General features: G+C 49.3%; 1 protein-coding gene across 1 annotated transcript in view; it reads right to left on the bottom strand.

The window, feature by feature from the left end:
- slc7a10a (solute carrier family 7 member 10a) overlaps positions 1–20,310 on the bottom strand; it is a 33,333-nt gene extending 13,023 nt beyond the window's left edge. The window contains exons 1-3 of the mRNA XM_030096159.1: positions 20,191–20,310; positions 6,255–6,459; positions 4,115–4,266 (exon numbers count right to left, since the gene is read on the bottom strand). Coding sequence (XP_029952019.1) covers positions 4,115–4,266; positions 6,255–6,459; positions 20,191–20,290 — 457 coding nt within the window. The 5' untranslated portion in view covers positions 20,291–20,310. The remainder of the gene's footprint in view (positions 1–4,114; positions 4,267–6,254; positions 6,460–20,190) is intronic.
- Positions 20,311–21,047: the final 737 nt, after the last annotated feature.

Genomic DNA, 21,047 nt, shown 5'->3' with positions numbered 1-21,047 from the left:
GACTCTAAGAGAGATCAGCTGCTGATCCAGATCAGGAAGCATTCCAGATACCAGGATCCAGAACAGACAAAAATAGGGGGGTTCTGGAGTGTCAGTCACTGTGAGGAAACACACTGAGATATGAACAAGCAGCAAACCGCTTTCTCCCAGACATCGTTTGTGATGGGGAGAAATAAAATGTTTTTTAGTATATACGGTGTTCTTATTGTTGCTGGTGACTGATCTGAGCTGTGGCGGAGGTCTGCCTCTCTGAGTGCCACATTCTAGTTAAATATGAAATCTTCAGATTGGTGGATTATCGTCCTTTGTGTTTAATTAAATTGAGCGGAGCCACTGAGTGATGCTGAGTGAAGCTCTGCCGGTGGTTAGCGCCACACGCCCTGCTCAGAGTGTCTCTTCTGTCTCTGAGCTCAGATCCTCTTCTGTTCCCTCATCAGTCTGTCTGCTCACTCAATGAGCGTCATGCTGCTTTTAATTTGATTTAATGTGGGGATTCCTGCCGTTCAGAGCTCGTCCCCGTTCCGGTTTCTCTGCTCTGACTTCACGTGGCTCTACGGTGTTAACAGAGATTTGTATTTTCAAAAAGCAGCTTCAGCCCGTGAATTGCAGTCTTGTCTTTCTGCGGCCTGACAGCGTGAAGAAACTGCCTCTGCTCTGCTCTGCTGATCACCAGAGAACGTGAGAATGAGTCACGGTTCTGGCGGTTTCTGCGTATGACTGAAAGAGGGAACTCTGACTGTGTTGGTCTCCAAATAAAGCCTCATGAGGCAGAGGGCACATTGAAACACTGACTTCTGCACGCCGCGCATTCACGTTCTGCATGGAGCCACACGGCTCGCCACATTCAGCCAATCAGAGGAGGATTCCGCACTTTTGCCCCGCCCACTTGGTCACTGTCCTCTGCAGACTGTGATTCAGGGAGACACGTCGAGCTGCAGCTCTGGAGGCAGCAGGCCGGACTGTCAACGCCGGCCTGAAGCCAATATACTGATCTTCATCATCAGCCTGGAGGACCAGCCCATCACATGCTCAGCCCACGGCGTCGCTTCACACTCCTGAACCTGGAGGACAGGCTATTTTCAGAAGAACACGCACACACACACACACACACACACACACACACACACACACACGCACACCTGGCTGGCCTGTGCCGGTCATGCAGTGAGGGCAGGACTCACATATCTGGGCTGACTGTCATTCATGGAGGCTCTGCTGAGAGACGCTGAGTTGTCCTAAAGAGCAGCTCAGTGAGACCCGGCGGAGCAGAAAAAACACTTCGTCTGGACGATCCGCTGCAATGTGACACCAGAACAATGTTTCGCCACCAAAACCCAGCGACTCCGACCCATGACAGGCGAAGGCGCTGTCCCGGCGGCTCAGCCGCATCAAACCTACAGGCAGCGGCTCGGTCTCCACAGGTGGTCCAGAGTTACAGTTAGAACGACCGGCTTCTTCTCAAACCGGCAGATGCAGATTCCAGGCAGGCTCACTGCACATGAATATTACCGCCTCATTTCAGTACAATGGGCTCATGAGCACAAACATGCAAACTCCACCCACAGAGGCCCAACAGGTTCGAACCGGGAACCTCAGAGCTGTGCAACGGCAATCCCAACCAGTAGACATCCCAGGGTTCAATAAAAGTTTCTAAAACACCGTCAGTCTGAGTGAGGAGGCACGTCCAGCGGGACAGCCGCCATGCATGGGTGTGTTGGCTTCAGAAGCATCAGACACTGAGGAAACGTCCTTCATGCTTCTAAGCAGCATGAACAGTTTAGACTTCACCCGCTTGGTGAAATGTTTGGTAGTTTCAGATTATAGCAATAGACAATAATCCAGGAAACCAATTTATCTTTTAACAAAATCAAATTTCCATTTAAAACTGGCCAAGTCAACTAAACAAAGGGAAAAAAAGACACAAGGTCAGGATTTATCACAGTTTAAAGTCAACTGTTTCAAAGATGATTGCTGAACTTTACTGAATCCCTCCTGTTTGAAGCCTTTCATCTCAGTCTGGGCGAGCCTTGACGTGGTTCGTGGATGAAACTCTTGGTTCTGATGCTGCCCGGAGGGAACTGAAGTGTCTAGCCCATGAACCGCACATGGTTTCAGTGCATGACTTTCTCTTGCAGTTTGAGAGACGTGGAAGTTCCTCCGCTCTCTGAAGCTTTGTCCCTCACATGTCTCAGGAACGGAGGCTAAAAGTTACGTAAGCTCTCGTCACCCTGACACTTCACAGGATGGAGGGGGTGGAGCCGCGCAGCCAATAGGAACAACAAACACCCAATACAGAGCGCCGGCGGGCCAATGGGAGCCCCCCGCCATTCATGTGCAAGGTATTCTGCCCATTTCCTGTTTCCATGGCGCTGACTGACAGGAGCGCCAAACAATGCACAATAGTGCAGACACACCCTCTCATTAGCGGCGTCCTCAAAGGCTGGCACCATTATGCAGGCTGACACACACACACACACACACACACACACACGCACACACGTGCACACAGACAGACCCGTACCACGCTCAGCAGGACAACAGTAAGACACACACACACACACACACACACACAGATCCAGCGAGCACTCAGCCTCTCCGGACTGCGGTTGTAACATTCTGTTTCCAAAAATAGTGGCACTCCATGGCCATACTCTGTAAATGTTAACCCCAGTCTGACACACACACACGCACACACACACACACACACCCCGTCGCGCTCCATCCCGCTACACACCACCTCCCCATCCAGTTCAGACAAGACCAAACTGGCTGGCTGCACACGCCGCTTCGCCACCGGCTCTTTCCACACACACTGCGGCATGCCAAAGAACGGCGCCCATCAGATTAGAGGCTGGAAATAGAGCGGCGTTTCAGAGGGAACCGTCAAATGACAGCGACGGCCCTCAGCAGCGCAGCCTCTCAACGCCTCCAGCTCCGAGGGAACGTGCAGATCAGGAGAACCCTCACAGGAAGCGCGGAGCTTACGCCACATCTCATACCACACGCCGAGTCACATTTTCCTTCATCTCCGTGCTCCTGACTTCTGGTTCGAACGATGTGAAGTCCCAGCCGGGACAGTCAACAGGTTGGCATGCAGGGCTGAGCTGCAGGGAACACTGACGCGACTGACTTCAGGAACACGAAAACAGTGAATCCTGTCAACGCCTGGGACTTCCAGTGTCTCCGACGGACGTCTGGCCCTCAGAGAAGATCCGGCAGAAGCAGTTGGCCTCGGCTTCAGCTCTAACCAGGAAACGGCTGCAGCGCCGTTCACCGCGGTGCTGAGAGTCAGTCGGGGATCATTCCAGACAGAACCACTGTCTGTGAACAGTCCTCAGCCATGTGGCTCTGCAGTTCTGGTAGATGAAGATCAGCTCTTCTCCATCACAGAGAACATTTCCCACATTCTGCATGGGGGGAGAACATGTCTTCATACAGACTCTGAGTGGACCCGGAGCATGGAGGATGGAGAAAAGGCACTGAAAGCTTCACATCCTGCTGTTACTGTGTAAAAAACACAGCTCCAACTAGTGGACCAGCATGAAAACTACAACCTCGTCTTCCTGTCTGCTGCTTACAATCAGTACACTGGCCGTTCATTCAGAAAATCAAACTAGGCTATCAACACATTCCCTCTTCATCTACCTTTCTAATGCAGTTAACGCTGGAGGTCTGTGGACAGATTACTTCCAAACTGCTTGGCATTGTGGGATTTGGTCGCGATGGTGTGATGCTGAATGACAATGAACAGAGAGGAGAGGAAACAGGCCTCGAACCACAAAATGGAAATAAAGTGCTTTTCATTTCATATGTTATGGAGAAAGAGAAGAAATTATAGAGTAAAACCGGCAAGAGGCCAAACAGCTGAGACCAAAACAGGCTGAGTTTACCTGATGACTGCTGTGGTTCAGTTTTAATCCTTTTACTTCTTCCTCAGTGTAAAAAGTTTTATCATCTTCCAGTTTCACTGAGGAGCATGAATATCTAAACATGTTGGCTGTGGATAATTCAGTATAATCACGATGATTCATCAACCAGGTAACTCTCCACTCTTCTGCCAGCGAATCGGAGCTGGATGGATCGCAGGCGGGACGCTGTGGGCGGAGCCACTCACAGACACAGATGGTGGCCAGCAGCCTGGTGGCCACGTACGGAGGCAGGCAGTCCTGGAAGGCCGGCTGGAGGACATAGTTGGCGAAGGTGAGCGCGATGACGGCCAGCGTGGTGGGATACATGATGAGGACGGCGCTCCACAGCAGCAGGAACCTGCCAGCAAGGACAGCAACAAGGAAGACATCAGGGACAACGCTGCTGCTGCTGCTGCTGCTGCTGCTGCTGCTGCTGCTGCTGCTGGTGGTGGTGGTGGTGAGCACAGGCCTGTCTCTCTCTCTCTCTCTCTCTCCCTCCCTCTCCCTCTCTTTCTCTCTCTCTGTCTGTCCGTCCAGGCCTGTCTCTCTCTCTCTCTCTCTCTCTCTCTCTCTCTCTCTCTCTCTCTCTCTCTGTCCGTCCAGGCCTGTCTCTCTCTCTCTCTCTCTCTCTCTCTGTCTCTCTCTCTGTCCATCCAGGCCTCTCTCTCTCTCTGTCCATCCAGGCCTCTCTCTCTCTCTCTCTCTCTCTCTCTCTCTCTCTCTCTCTCTCTCTCTGTCCGTCCAGGCCTGTCTCTCTCTCTCTCTCTCTCTCTGTCTCTCTCTCTGTCCATCCAGGCCTCTCTCTCTCTCTGTCCATCCAGGCCTCTCTCTCTCTCTCTCTCTCTCTCTCTCTGTCTCTCTCTCTGTCCATCCAGGCCTCTCTCTCTCTCTCTCTCTCTCTCTCTCTGTCTCTCTCTGTCCATCCAGGCCTCTCTCTCTCTCTCTCTCTCTCTCTCTCTCTCTCTCTGTCCATCCAGGCCTCTCTCTCTCTCTCTGTCTCTCTCTCTGTCCATCCAGGCCTCTCTCTCTCTCTCTCTCTGTCCATCCAGGCCTCTCTCTCTCTCTCTCTCTGTCCATCTGGGCCTCTCTCTCTCTCTCTCTGTCCATCCAGGCCTCTCTCTCTCTCTGTCTCTCCGTCCAGGCCTCTCTCTCTCTCTCTCTCTCTCTCTGTCTCTCTCTCTGTCCATCCAGGCCTCTCTCTCTCTCTCTCTCTCTCTCTCTCTCTGTCTCTCTCTCTGTCCATCCAGGCCTCTCTCTCTCTCTCTCTCTCTCTGTCTCTCTCTCTGTCCATCCAGGCCTCTCTCTCTCTGTCCATCCAGGCCTCTCTCTCTCTCTCTCTCTCTCTCTCTCTCTCGCTCTCTCTCTCTCTCCGTCCAGGCCTGTGGGTGCACACTGCAGCAGATTAAAGTGTTTTGAGACAGAGTGAGCAGAGAAATGCAGCTGAAGTGTTTCCACCTGTGCGGACCTGCAGGGACTCAAACTCGCTGTCAAAGCCACAACGACAGAGCCGATGTTCCAGTTCTGCCTCAGTCAGGGAAAAGTGGAAACATCCAAAACATTTATCAACATGATGGTTAGCTTTTTTTTTTTGTTTTTTTTCCGGTGACCCTGTTTGATTGGTCTCCTTCAGAGAGAGACTCAGGGTACGTGACATAAAGCCAGTCTTCAATCAAAGTGGCACACACACACACACACACACACAAACTGGCTGAGTAAAGCAAGTATTTAATGGATACACACTCTCCCTGTGAGCAGAGCAGATCATTCTGTCACGGTGGACTTGATACAGGAGTGTATCGGCCATGTTTCCAGACGCAGAGCCTCTACACATGGAGCAGAGGAGGTGCTGTACGTTCACCAGCGAGGAAACACTGGCAGTGCTGTCAGGACTGCATTTTAAAATCTGATGCACTTTCTTTCTTGCATTTATTCTTGATTTTCTTATTTTCATTCTCCTCTGGGTGAAACATTTTGTCTATATTCTGCATGTTTATTTTGGGTGACAGCGGAGGAGGGGATGCCAGATGGAATTTTGATTCCACAGTGTATTTTATATGTTCAGCAGAATTGGCAATAAAGCTCAGTGGCTTTGTTTGCGATTTGTGTGTGTTTCTTGGGAAAGTAATTTAGGTCCTTAACACACAAATAGCTTTCCTTCAGAACCTCTTTAACAGCTGCAGCAGCATGAACAGTGTGGCCTCCTGAGATCAGCTGACTGGTCACAAGACTGTCACACATCCACACACACACACACACACACACACACACACACACACACACACACACACACACACCACACACACACACACACACACACACACACACACACACACACACAGGACTCACCCCACCAGCCCTCCGAAGATCTCCGTCACATAGGAGTAGTCTCCTCCGGACTTGGGGATGGTCACTCCCAGCTCAGCGTAGCACATGGAGCCCAGAGTGCAGATCCCGCCCCCACACACCCAGACGATGAGCGACAGGCCCACCGAGCCGGCGTGCTCCAGGACTCCTTTGGGGGAGATGAAGATTCCCGATCCGATGATGTTCCCTGAGGAGGAAGAGTCACATTATTCTATCTGCTCAGTAAATCAGGGTTTAAGAGGATCTAATGTCTCCCTAAAGAGCCAGAGCAGTGAAGACATGGATGACAGGAGTCAGTCCCCATAGAACCAGAGGCCTGCGCTCATTTAGATTCCATACTGGAGTGGAACAATCACAAGTGTAACCCAGCCGGGAAAAGCCCTTTTCCCTCGTTCCTAATGATACAAAATAATAACAGTTACTCCTACATGTTGTCGTTACGTCACCCGGTCACATGACCATCCAACCAGAAAGCATAAACCATGGCTGCAGCTGGCGGCCAGCAGCAGCAAGAGAGGCACATTTGAGAAAGGAGGCTGCAGGAGCCGACTACCGGAGCCACCCAGCGTCTGAAACTGAGCCGTGTGACTGTTAAACTGTGAAATTGGCCAGGAAGCCTCGTCCGGGCGTAAAAGCCTGGAGAGTGTTCCTGGGAGTTTGATCCAAGCGGAACCTGCACTGCTCTGGTCGGGCTGGGAGGAAGTTCTGGATGCAGCTGCTCCTCTTTATGTTTCACCCCTCGCAGCTCGTTTACAGCCCACTTATTCAACCGGTATATTGCCTTCCCAACACTTATTCCCAATATATTTATTGTGTAAAACTGGACAAATTGGAGGAACATGGCATTAAGATTTCAAATGCAGTTTCGAGAAAGGAAGCAACAAAACCTAAAACAGATGAAGAGACTATCAAATTCCTAAAGCAGTATGGCTCTACTTCAGAGTTTGAACATATCGATGAACCTGATTCTGCTTCTTTTCACCATTCCATCATTGCTGAATATAATTCAGACACAGCGCTGGGTGCACGGGGCCCATTTCAACCGTATATACGTGTGTGACAATGGGGAGGTGACATGTGAGATTTTGGATGTACCTACAGTCTGTGCGAAAGAATTAGAGAAGTTGCCGACTGAAAGCTACCTGTCAGAACAACAAACCTGTGGTCACCCACTCTGTCCTGCTGCTGAGGCCAGAACACCGTGCCACAGCCAAAGGTCCAGCCAGATCCCACAGCCCAATATGCCTCAAGAGCCTCCTTGCCAGGTACGTCACATGCTAACCTTATTCCACCTGAAGTTCAATGGGATGTGGTTGAGCAAATCATCAAGAATGACGACATACTTTCTCTGCACCCCACACAGCATCTCAACGCTTTCTCTGGAAGATCGCCCAGACTTCAAACTGAGTCAGACTATGATACATGGAGGTCTGGAGTAGAGCTGCTATTGAAGGATCCTGCAGCGTTCGATCTCCAGCATTCACACAAGATCTCTGACAGCTTGTTACCACCTGCTGCTGACGTGGTTAAGCTCCTGAGGCCTGACATCGCACCAACAGTGTATCTACAGACACTTGACTCAGCGTATGGCACTGTTCAGGATGGTGATGAACTATACATCGAATTTATGGAGACATTCCAAGACGATGGAGAGAAACCACCAAACTATTTGCAGCGCCTGCAGGTGGCGCTGAATCAGGCTGTACAGCAGCAGAGTTTTAAACAAAGACTTTGATTGACACTTACTGACTCAATTCTGCCACCGCTGTTGGGATGACTCACTCAACAAATAGCTGATATGCAGAAGCAACTTGCAGCCCTCACTGCTGCGCAGTCAGGCTCCAGTCACTTCACTGCGTTCAAGCCCCCACCTGGCTGTAATTTGGGTGAGGTGCAGAGGGCGGGAATGTCACCAAAGAACCTGTTCCCAGGACCGGCTACTGCTATCTGTGTGGTGAAGAGGGCCATATGAAGCCTCAATGCGATAACCCCAGACTCTGCACTTGTCGCTGCCAAGAAGAAGCAACTCACAGAAAAAAAACGAAGATGGCAGAAATCAAACACTACTGCAAAAAGTTCTATATTTTGTGACTGTGGGTGGCACTGGAAGTGCATTAAGCAGGACCGTCAGTCATGCAGGTGTGCATGAAACAGAGCAGACAGTTTTTTGAGCACGCATTGTGGAGAAGCGGTGGAGTTGACGACGAAGACAAATGAAATGTTCAGATATTACTGGAATTGTCTGGACAGTTATGGTATCATCTAAGCCTCTGCACAAGTCATAAGCTGCACCTTCATGCACCAGACTAAGTGGTAGTGGACAGCGCTTACATTTGTCAAGAAAACTTGCTTCTGGACATTTGAGCTGTCAGCATGCTGATTTTAAGAACGCCGATGATCTGCAAGCGTTGGAGTTGTGAGAGAGGACGCATGACCACTCGGATGTGAGGGACGCCTTCAGCCAGCTGCTGTCGAGAGGGTTAGTGACGCCAACTTGGAACACCGTGAGGAGACCACCGCCTCGCTGCCAGGATGTGAGCGGCAGGGTCTCAGCTCGTCAGGAGGACGCTGACTCCACCAGCTGCCAGGAGAGGACACGTAGATGGTACGTTGCTCAGTCGGCAGGGGGGATGGCCGGCCGAGACAACATTGGGAACACCGCTGGAGGTGAGCATTACTGGCTCGGATGCTGATTCATAATAATTCACTTTGCAAGGTATAAGCTAAGGATCGACTGATATGGCTTTTTTAGGGCCGATACCGATGCCGATTATTGGTACTTTTGGAAACCGATACCCGATATGTTGAACCGATATTCATTTGCAGTATAAATGAACATTTTGGCGTCAAAATTTAGCTGTGGGTGGGACATTGTTACACAGCCCAGAGTAGTGACTTCAGGCAAAGAGAGAGAGACGGTTGTATATATGATCCAAAGAGCACGTTTTTAAATACATTTATTTCATCAGTTATTGGGGGAAAAAAAAGGCCAATGCCGATTATTAAAAAAATGCCCAATATTGGCCGATATTATCAGCCATGCTGATAATTGGTCGATCCTTAGTATGAGCAGTGTGGAGTAACACAGTAAATGGCCATTTTTAACTCTGTGTGCACATAAAAACTGGCATAAATCCAAGCTTGGTGGCGGGATTGGCTTGACTGTGATAGTACTTCTTGCACTTCCAGGTTCATATGAGACTTCTAACATGTGTTAGTTCTCCTGTGAGCACTCATTGGAGGAGTGTTCACAGCTTAATTAGAAGAAGCAGCTTTCAATTGGAGAAAGGAAATTGTTTGCACTTAACATTAAGGTGGAAAGAGCTAGCACCGATTTAAAGCAACCCAAGGAGCCACCAGACAGTGCTGGAATGCTTTATTCAGGAACTCGTACCGGGGCCGGACAGAAGGATCGTGTCCTGTCAATCCTGCCTTTTAAGGTGGAGTCCATGCAAGGCGGTGACACTGCTAAACCAGGCATCGGACTGGCGGTTGCTGCAGTGAATAGGATCATTGTTGGTCAGCTGAGTGAACTGCCAAACAAGCAAAACCTGCATCACTTCAACAAGAGTGGTGATGGAGAGAACCTCACCAAGACCAAAGTTTTGGTTTCTGCAGGTGAGAAGCAGAACAAGATGGAGACATTTACCCAGCAGGAGATGGCGCCAATAGAAGGACGATACATTGAGTTTTCTGTGTGAGTGCCTCAGGGGATAAAGATAAGAAGAAAAGCTTTAAAGCTTTGAATGATGACATGGGTCACGTGGATATTGACTGAACCCGAGATCTTGTACACTCCCAGTTTTTCTGGCCTTGCATGTCAGATGGTATCCAAGCAAAGATCAACACCTGTGACTGTTGTGTGAGATGCAAGGGACTCAAGATCAGCACCACTTATTAACATCAGGACCACTCGTCACTTGGAGTTAATCTGCAGGGACATGTCACTCGAAAAAAGTAATATAAAAGACATTCTCGTTTTCCCCGTCCACTTCACAAAGTTTTCAGTAGCCATTTCTACAACAAACCAGAAGGTGAAGACTTTGGCAAATTGTCTAATGGAGAACTTCATCGTGTGCTATGGGATCCCAGGACGCCGCCACATGGACCAAGGGCCTGACTTCAAGTTGAAGTTGATCAAGGAACTTTGCCTACTCGCTGGCATTATAAAGACCAGAACCACCCCTTTACCATCCTCAGGGGAACCAAGCTGAGAGATTCAACCGGACCCTATTCAACATGACTGGAAAACTGGAGCACAAGACTCCGAGGTGGAATGACTAACGTAAAACCTACTGCACATCTACAACTGCACTCGTAATGACGTTACTGGTTTATGAGTCTAGAGAAAAGTGATCGAGTTTTTTTGTGAAATGTCAGACTTGTGGAAAGCAGCTTGAAGACAAATGGGAGAAAGATGTGTACACAGTTGTGAAAAGGGCTGGAGACCTGCCCGTGTACACAGTGTGGCCTGAGAACAGGACAGATGGACCGACTGGTACGCTACACCGACACTTACTTCTCCCAGGCCCCTTCCTGCCAGCATGTGGTGATGTGGATCCTGCATCAGTTACACCACCACATCGTCCTCAAACCCAAAACCAGAAACCAGACAGTGCTGATCTCACTGAAGAGCTGTGCTGAGCAAGAAAATGGATGGACTCTGCCTCAAGTCCGGATACAGCCAGCCGCATTCCAGGTCCAAAGTTCACCTGTTCAGCCCTCTTTTGAATTCAGTTCTCAGCCTCTGCCCAAAGCTGCTGGTTCACCTGGGTCCTCACCAAAGCCTGTGGATCCTGGTCCAGAAAGTTTGCACTTACCTGTCTGTGGTGAGTCCTCTGCTGAGACTGAAGCCTCTTCAGCTATGGGAGTAGGAGAACCCGATTCTGGGGAGAACTTGTCTGAACCTGAAGGAATACCACCTACATGTGTTCTTGAAGCTCTACCTGGGGGGAAACCAGCACTCCCTGACCAAACAGAGATGTTACCCAGCCTAAATGAGAAGTTGTTCAGTCCACTTGAGACCTGCCAAAGCTCCCAACATGGCTGATCTGGTTGTAGAAGTGATTCCTGTTGTCAGATAGTCTAGTCGGCAGCATCAACCTCCTAATCACTTTCAATATTAGGTAATCCGTGTATTGCAGCCGTAGTTCATGGTTCAATCCTAGCTGTTGTGTGTTGTTAGGTCATCCGATCACGTGAAGGAGTGCATCCAACCAAAAAGCATAAATCCCGGCTGCAGCTGGCGGCCAGCAGCAGCAAGAGAGGTACGTTTGGGACAGGAAGCTGCAGGAGCCGGCTACCGGAGCCAACGAGCGTCTGAACCTGAGCCGTGTGACTGTTAAACTGTGGAACTGGCCAGGTTGATGGCAAGCCAGGAAGCCTAGTCTGGGCATAAAAGCCTGGAGATTGTTCCTGGGAGTTTGATCCAAGTCGGGCCCGATGAGCTGGGTTGCCAATTTTTATCAGAAGCAAAAAATGTTGATATCTACTGCTGTGATCATTGACAATCGAAGAGGTGTTTCATGTCTAGTGTCGACCATTAATTTATTTGTAGATTTATTTCCTTATGAATCCTTTTGAGTGGCCGTTCCTTAAATTCTTTGTCTATTGTTACTGTTTTGTTTGCTTGCATATTGATAACATTAAAAGGTACTACCTTAATCCAACTGTGTTCAGTCTCTCACTCTCCACTCCTGGAGCCGAACTTCATCTTCTGAGCTGAGTGCAACTAACACAGATAAGCTGCATGCTACACAAGACTGCACTAACACATGAATTCTGAAGGCTGTGTGCATTTCCACAGGACCCCACGTTCCTATGAGGACGGCAGTGAAGTGGAGCTGAAGAGCTTTACATCCAGATCCTACACAGGGTGTGTATGTGCTGATATTTGCATTCCTTCTGGATGGAGACGCCCTGATGTCCAGACACAGGACTTCAAGACCTTGGAGCTTCCTGCTCAGGGTCTTAAACAGCTCATAGAGTAATTTGATGTCTTCGTCTTCTCAGATGTGGATGTAGATCAAATCGCCCTCCTGGCAGATAATAAAGACTTGAAATTGATCACGAGGATTGTTTTCTGTGGAGAGGTGTTTAATAGCATGGTGTCCTGAGAGGGCTGCACCATATGTCAATCCCCAATTGAAATGTCACTATTTGTTGAGGAAACATCATCTACTATCCTTCATTCAGTATTTTCAGTCAAAGTCTGCATGTGATCATGGTGACCGATCAGATGAGTCTGACAGCAGGACTAGCAGCAGCTGAAAGACGAGGGAATGCTTCCACACCGAACTGCCTCTGAAAGAGTGATGGAGAAGAAAATCAGCGCGTGGAGGATGTAGAGAGAACCAAGGGCTGCACAACACAAGGTCATCACTACTGAACTACATCAGCGAGGTGGTTTCTGTAGTTTCCTCCCTCTTTACTCCTCTTACCTGTCTGTGCTTGTGCTGCATCTGCTCCTCCTCATCCCTCCCCCCCCTCCTCTTCCTCCTCATCCCTCCTCCTCCTGCTCCTCCTCCTCCTCCTCTTCCTCCTCATCCCTCCCCCTCCTCCTCCTCCTCCTCTTCCTCCTCCTCCCTCCCCCTCCTCCTCCTCCTCCTCCTGCTCCTCCTCATTCCCTCCCCCTCCTCCTCTTCCTCCTCATCCCTCCTCCTCCTCCTCCTGCTCCTCCTCCTCCTCCTCATCCCTCCTCCTCCTCCTCCTCCTCATCCCTCCTCCCCCTCTTCCTCCTCTTCCTCCTCATCCCTCCCCCTCCTCCTCCTCCTCCTGCTCCTCCTCATTCCCTCCCCCTCCTCCTCGTCCTCCTCTTCCTCTTCATCCCTCCTCAGCTTCTCCACTAGGCACCTGTATTAAATCAGGCCAGGCTTCAAATAAAGACCCTCTCAGCTCCACAGGATTCCTCAGACGTCTGTTTCTCCACCCTGGGGTTCGGTTTAATCCCGCTCCGCCCTGCTCAGTCTCAGTTCCTCCTCGTAGAGGACTTTCCAGATGAGATCCAGACCTCAGACCTGACCACTTTCAGCCCCGCCACTGTTAATCAGCTTTAATTAAAATGATTTTTTAAAGTAATTTGAATTAGATTTTTGTTAATCTGTGAAGTTTCCGTGTCTGAATTTTCAGTCTTGGGGTTCACTGAAACTCCCTGAGAGTGAACCATCTTTCAGAACTCCGTCTCTGTTGTCACTTCATGATCATGAAGGGGAAAGTTCATGATGAAGCCATCAGATTCTGACTCATTGTTTTCACAGGTTCTTCATTTAAAAACCGCTTCACATGAACAATTCAACACGTCTGTGAGGAATTTACAACCTAACTCTGAGAATGTGTGCTGCTGCTCTGGTGCGAGGTCGACTTTGATCCACTTGGTCTCTGTTAGCAGCACCAACTGAAACGGTTTGAAAAGAGTGTTTGATCAGGTGTGTGTTGGACAGGAGAGCTCAGGCCTCACTGACTTCTTCTGTGGAAGGACGGGCTGGGGACAGAAACACTGCCACCTAGCAGCCGGAGGTGGAACAGCAGGTTCCTTCTGGTAGAACCGCTCAGGAAGGTGTTGGATGTTGGAGAAAGGGTGAAAAGGAAAAGCACATCTTCAGATAATCTGGATTATCTCCTCTGATAGTAACTCTTGTTTGTGGCTTTAGAGAAATGCATGGCTTCGGCTTTTTTGTTTCTGAATATGTGCGCGTTCACATGGCAATGCTTTAAAAACGATGTGCGTTTCCATGGAAACAGCAGAAACACTGAAAACCATGGAGTTTTCATGTTGTTCCACTAGTTGGTGGACCAAGACTGGGACCAGGACCAGGGGCAGAGCTTCCTTCGTTTCCATGGAGAGGGAGCCTGATCGTTTTCCAAACGTTCCACCTTAGGAACCCTTCTGAAAGAGCTATCATTGCTTCTGAGCTCCGGCGTCTTGTAAACAGACCACAAAACACAAAGAAAGTTTTGTGTTTTCACGTGAAAACGTTGTGTAAACGGACTTTGAGTCTAATGTGATGGATTTAAGGTGGAACCATTCTGCTCCTGCACCGATTCTCAAGCTGTGCAAATACCATAAAACAGCACTACATCTTCCTCTGTCTATAAATAGAAATACCTAGAAATATATAGGAGCCAGACTATAAGTATTTAAGGTGTTAAATAAACAAGTGTCGGAGAGACATGTTAAATCTGATGAGAGGATCTGTTCCTGTAAACCACAACCTATCACCCTCATCATCAGCGTCATTATCCCCTCCTCCATCTGCCCCGAGGACTCAGGCTCCAGGAGCAGATCTTATGAGAGCACGATGATATATTGCTTTTTTTGAATTTCAGGAAACTCGTACAGAAAAATCCCACCACGAACATGTCGGTACATCAGATGAGAGCGATTTGATTTCAGCTGGGTGTTTAATGTCAGGTGAGTTACGACACAGCCAGCTGGGAAGAGCGTGTCAGCCGGCTTTCTGCTCCGAGAGCCACACTGCAGAGGCTCCCTGCAGGGCAATTTAACATTTTTATCCTAACAGATAATTAAGATGCCTGTCTAACAAACGTGACAGTTCAATTAGAAAGTTCAACTCCTTCACGTTAGGCAGAAAACCTTCATGGTGTTTTGGGGGTCCGTTTGCACCACGACAGAACACTGAAAACACCAGCTTTTGAAAACAGCTGCCAAGGTGGGCTCAAAGCGTTTTTGTGTTTTCTGAAAAGAAAAAAACTAAAAAAAAAAGAGTTTTCACTTGAAATGTTCTCATATCAGCTGGGTTTTGACAGGAGCAGACAGTGTAAACCCTACAATCATCTGGTTCGAGGAGGGTCTTGTCTCCATCAATAAATCCCAGTGAGGCCTGTGGACCCGGTGGGATCAATCCAAGTGGTTTTAAATGAATGGTTTCACTGGGTGAAGAATCCAGGGCAGAGTGAGGAGTGGAGAGAGAAGCTGCAGTGCTGTGATCTGCACGGAGAACACACCAGGATCAGAGAATGGAACCGTTCACAATACTCTGGCTTGTTATGTCTGGTTTTCAGTCTTCCTTTTCGAATAGGTTAATTTTTTTTTTCTCATCCCACAGCTCTTTCAGCCGTCACTGAACCGTTCCACCCATCGTTCAGTTTTGACTGTGTGTCGGTAGTTTACACTGTCAGGTTGCTGATTTTGTTGCTTTGTGCTTCTGATTTCTGTCCGGTTGTGAAATAATGTGTCAGTAACAATAATAGTAACGGAGACACGGGGTCCTGGCTGTGCCGTTTCTCCCTGTTTGCTCTCCTGTCTGCACAGAGACGCCGACTCGGCCAAGTGTGAAGATCTTCCAGTGAGCGCCCGGCCAGGCACGCTGACGGCGGAGTCCGAGGAGAGCGTTCACGACTGTCTGAAGCGATAGCGGAGGCACCGGGAGATGTTACATAACGCCGGGGCTGTGTTTGTTATGTCAGGAAGTTTGGCATCTCTGCTGAAAGTCGTGAATCAGAGTCCGACTGACCCAGTCCGCCTCCGGCACCGTCACAGCGCTCCTTCCTGCTGCACGGTGAAGGTCGCGGCACCAGGTCCTGTTTTTCTGGTCCCGCGGCAGCGCTGACCCTGAGGGAGCTGCCTATCCAGTTCACTGCTGATATTTGCCGTGTTTGGGTTTTGCGCGCAGGCAGCGGCGGTCCGGATCGCCGTGAGTGGGCTGGATGTGGTGGGAAGCAGCATGACTCAGGGCGAAGTCTGCATGAGACACACATCCTCCAACACGCTGAACTGAGCTGTTTAACTCTCATACATCCATCCGCTGCTCATTTTTAACTATTTGAAGAGTCAGAAAATGATTGAAAACAATGGGAGCCAACATATTTCAAAGACTAAAATTTCTTTTGAACATTCAGTCCACATGATCATAAAACATGAGAAGATATGATAAAGTTGAAGTATTTTCTACACAAACTCCACGTAATTATTAAAACAGAGTCCAGTGTCTCTCGGTCACTGAGCTCAGTGTCCATTCCTTCTTCAGCATAACAAATGAGAGCTAACGTGTGGCAGTGCAGCTTTGGAGGAAATCGTGAGGCTTAGAGCTGCTGCTGCTGCTGCAGGTCGACAGTGGATTTAAACGCTGGGAACGGTCAATGAGGTCAAAGGGTTTTAAGGAGGAACGCACGGTTTGAATGTGTGACTGTTCCTGACGTGGGATCTCTTACTGAGACGTGGATCCAAACAGGAATTCGTCCGTACTGAATTATTCCTGAAGATCTGTGTGTGCGTCACTGCGTGTGTGTGTGTGTGTGTGTGTGTGTGTGTGCAGAGGATGAGCCTTCAAACACGTCAACTCCTCGAACCTGGAGATCTCTGCAGGACGTCCTGCTGACATGACAGACCTCCAGCCTCCAACCAGGCAGCGCCGGTGTGTTTCAGAAGCCCCTCATCCACCCCCCGAGTCAACACACCACGCTAAGCTGACCTGTTGAGGGAAAATTAACTAGTTTCTACAGCAGCGCCTCTGTGATCGCTCGAGTTAAAGAGCTGAAATCCGCCGTCGGAGCAGAAATTTTCTCAAGTTTATATTGAATGGTTTAAATCCGTGCTCAGTTCACACAGAGTGTGTCTGATGGGGTGTGCACTGAAAGCCCCTCTCCAGTATTTAAACTTCCTGAGACGCAGGTGACAGGTGGGAGGAGCCAAACCCACACAGGTATTCATGCTCTCACAGCCCGGCGGTAATTCACCCTGCAGACACAGGCGTCAAGCTGAGCTGAGGGGCCTGGTGCTGCCTGATCAGCTCTGTGAACAGACGTGTTCAGACTGTCCCAGGTGTTTACCGCTGCTTTAGTCCGAACACAGGAGGAAGAATGTTTCCTAAAATCCACTGATAAAAGTGTGAGTCTGACAAGAACACTCCTGCACCAGTGATCCGCTGCTGCTGCTTCACTCTGGACAGGCTGGAAACAGCAGCCTCTGAAAACATTCCTGTCTGCTCTCTGTAATTTCAGCCGTGTGTTTGACGGTTCTGCAGGCCGAAGTTTCTTCGACGTGGACTCACTGTTTGAGCGCAGGCAGTAATCACTGTCTGCAGGAGGATGAGAGGCTCGGACGATTCACGCAGAGCCACGTGGTGAAGGCAGGGCGCTGAGAGAGGCTCGCACTTTAACAGCAGAGGTCAGGACCACAGAGGGCAGGACCACAGAGGTCAGGACCAGGAGAGGTCAGGACCACAGAGGTCAGGACCAGGAGAGGTCAGGACCACAGAGGTCAGGACCAGGAGAGGTCAGGACCACAGAGGTCAGGACCAGGAGAGGTCAGGACCACAGAGGTCAGGACCAGGAGAGGTCAGGACCACAGAGGTCAGGACCACAGAGGTCAGGACCAGGAGAGGGCAGGACCAGGAGAGGTCAGGACCAGCAGAGGTCAGGACCAGGAGAGGTCAGGACCACAGAGGTCAGGACCAGGAGAGGTCAGGACCACAGAGGTCAGGACCACAGAGATCAGGACCAGCAGAGGTCAGAACCAGGTACCATTCACATCTGAACACATCTGAACCCATGCAGTACCATTTCCCGGTACCTATGAGTCGGTACCGGTGCTCAGTGGTACCAATCTTCGGTACTTTTGTGTGTTTATGTGGAAAAAAATGCTAATTAGTTGCTGGCAGCAGACAAGTCACTAATGGATGCTAGCTTGCTAACAAATGCTATGCTAGCTGCATGCTAACGGCAGCGAGTGCAGGAGTTGTAGCCGTAGATCTGAAGCTGTTTGAAACACTGCACTCCTCAGCCAGGGCTTCCTCAGATTCGAAGCATTCCCTCCACAGCGAGCGGAACCTGCATCGCTTTCTGGAGAGTGGAGCCGTGATTCAGCCATGCTGCTCTGTGGAGCAGCATGGTTCAAGTTCAAGCAAAGTTCAAGTCCAGCACGGGAAATCGAACACTCTTCCACTCTCTCACAGTCACAAGGATGCGTTCAGGTACCGAATCATGGTACCGATCAATTTAACATGAGTTGAGACTCAGTAATACCGATGGAATTCGGTCAGTATTACTGAGGAAATGAGACGCCAACGGCTCCAGGTACAACGGTCACCAGAGTGCAGTCAGGATGAGCAGCTCTCTGTGGGGGGGCACGTTATGTTCAAACCACCTGATGAGTGGAGGGATTTTATGATGAAAGGCATGAACTGAAGATGTGCTCAGGTTGTAAAGCATTTGTCACGCTGACGTGATTTATGACCAAAATAAAACACCGGAGGATCAAGTATACCATGCAGTTATTATTAGCCGTGTCGGAAGAGCAGCAGGTCTGTGTGCATTTGAATTATTTAATTTTCAGCTCCATCCATCCATGATGGATGGATGGATGGAAATCAGAAGATATTTGATTTTCAATCTGAAATTCAAATAATAAAATTAAAATTCAAGGTAAATTTCTTCATCGGGGTCAAGAAGGGAGAAACAAAACTTTAAATAATAGTTTATTATTCATTTTTTCTCTCTAAAAACAAGTAAAACGTTAGACGACAGTTTTTTTCCACATTGTGTACCCGGAAGATCCATCCATCCATCCATCCATCCATCCATCCATCCATCCATCCATCCACCTTCTACCGTTTATCTGGGACAAGCGGAAGATGACGTTATCAAAGAAAGAGCAGGTCTGAGGACAGTACTGAGTTTCAAGAGTGCCAAAAATAAGACTTCTCCCTGTGGTAGACGTTCTGAGCACAGACATGACTTCTGAAGCTAAACTTTAAATTTTGGACGCAAATGAATGTTTCATGGCCTGAATCACTATTCCGTCTCCACTAATCAATAATTCATGGCCACACAGAATAAAAGTCAACCTGAGTGTAGAAGTTTATTCATCCCTTCTTGACCCTGATAAAAAAAATACCTTGAGTGTAATGTTTGAATTTTCAAACGAAAATCTAATATCCACAATTTTAAAGTTGTTTTAATGTTCTTCTGAAAATGAAATAGTCGACCCCTCACTGACCAGGAGCAGATAAATCTGTTCTCAGCACGATCTAGAGCAGGAGGATTAGACCAGGACGTCAAACATAAGGCCCGTGGGCCAACACGGCCCTCAAGAGACTCTCATCTAGGGTTCCTCCGATACTGTTCCTCAGCTCACTGTTCTTCTACTGTTCTCCTGTACTGTTCCTCTGTCCTGTTCCTCTGGACTGTTCCTGTACTGTTCCTGTGCTGTTCCTGTACTGTTCCTCTGTCCTGTTCCTCTGGACTGTTCCTGTACTGTTCCTGTGCTGTTCCTGTGCTGTTCCTGTACTGTTCCTCACACTGTTCCTGTACTGTTCCTCACACTGTTCCTCACACTGTTCCTGTACTGTTCCTCACACTGTTCCTGTACTGTTCCTCACACTGTTCCTGTGCTGTTCCTCACACTGTTCCTGTGCTGTTCCTGTGCTGTTCCGTGGCTGCTGACTGTAGCGTCACACCACATATAGAAGTGCAGGAAACCGTTAGCAGCAGCAGCGCAACTTCCTCCATTATAAATCAGTCGTGCTCTCCAGAGGCTGCGGATCTCGCGCGCGTGTGCGTCCAGGGTTCCTCTGAACGGAGCAATATGAGGAGTTAGTCCGGGAGCGCGCGCCTCGCGCACTCCCATGCCTTTGTCTGCGCGTGTTTGAAGTTGAGCACGAGGAGATGCGGCCACGTCGGCATGTCCATATTGAGAAGACCCGGACTGATGCAACAGTTTCCACACACAAAGCCCCTGAGCGCTGCACGCGCATCCCCGCGCTCGTGCGTAAAAGTCACCTCTCCGCGCGTCTACTCGGTGCCAAGCCGCAGGAGTTACATCATCCCCGCACGAGCCCGGCACGGACGTGTCTGAGAGCGCCGTGGAGTGTGACCGTGAAGCGGAGCGGCCGCGCGGCGGCCACGCTCCCGCAGTTCTCACACACCGAGCTGCAACTTTCAGGAGGCTGCGCACACTCACCGATGATGATCGCGCACGCGCTCAGGAGTCCTATCTCTTTCTTGAGCGTGACCCTGTCGGAGGACTTGTCATCCTTCTTCCTCTTCGCGCCGTCCCCCATCTCCTGCGCCGCGGTCCGGTCCAGATACTGTACTCTCAGCCCGGCTGCGCTTATTATAGTGCGCTGATGCGCGGCGCATGCGCGCTGCGCCCGCCGCTCAAACCCCACCTAGTCTCAGGTGAACCGCAGAGCAGGTGTGTCATTACACCTGAACAGATGCGTGCGCGTTTCTTCTCTTTTTTATTGACAAGAAAACAGTTTGAATGTCTTAATATTCAACTATAAGCTTTTGAAACGTGGATAAAGATCAAGACCACTAAATTAAAGCAACCTTTTCATCAATATCATAGTTTATGATAACACTGTGAGCTGTTGTCTATATCAGTGACTCACAACCTTTTCCTGAAGGAGCCAAGTTTTTCCTGAACCTCTTCGATCCACCACGCCCTGTAAAATCACAAAGTAACGCTTGAAGAAACCTCTGTTCTGTTCTGTAACACAGAGCTCCTTTTCTCTGAGGATAAACACAGTATAACGGTACAGGCATAGGTGGTGTGAATGTGTCTGAATGTGTGTGTCTCAGCTGTTCTCTGCCTTCACAGCACCACATGTTCGTAAATACAGGGAAATTCAGGGAATATTTTCATTTAAGACAGGCAGTGTTATGGTGTTACAGCCTGAAGCCTGGAGTCCTGCACAGTGTGGCTTTAAATGACTCTTGTTTGACTTTATTTGTGTTTTTCTCTCCAGAAACATGAAAAGCAGAACTGCTCTGTGAGGTACTGATCTTTTATTTAGGATATGATTTTGGGAAGCA

Source organism: Salarias fasciatus, chromosome 1, assembly GCF_902148845.1.
Source record: "Salarias fasciatus chromosome 1, fSalaFa1.1, whole genome shotgun sequence".
NCBI classification, from domain to species: Eukaryota; Metazoa; Chordata; class Actinopteri; order Blenniiformes; family Blenniidae; genus Salarias; species Salarias fasciatus.
This window is presented reverse-complemented; position numbering and strand designations above follow the sequence as displayed.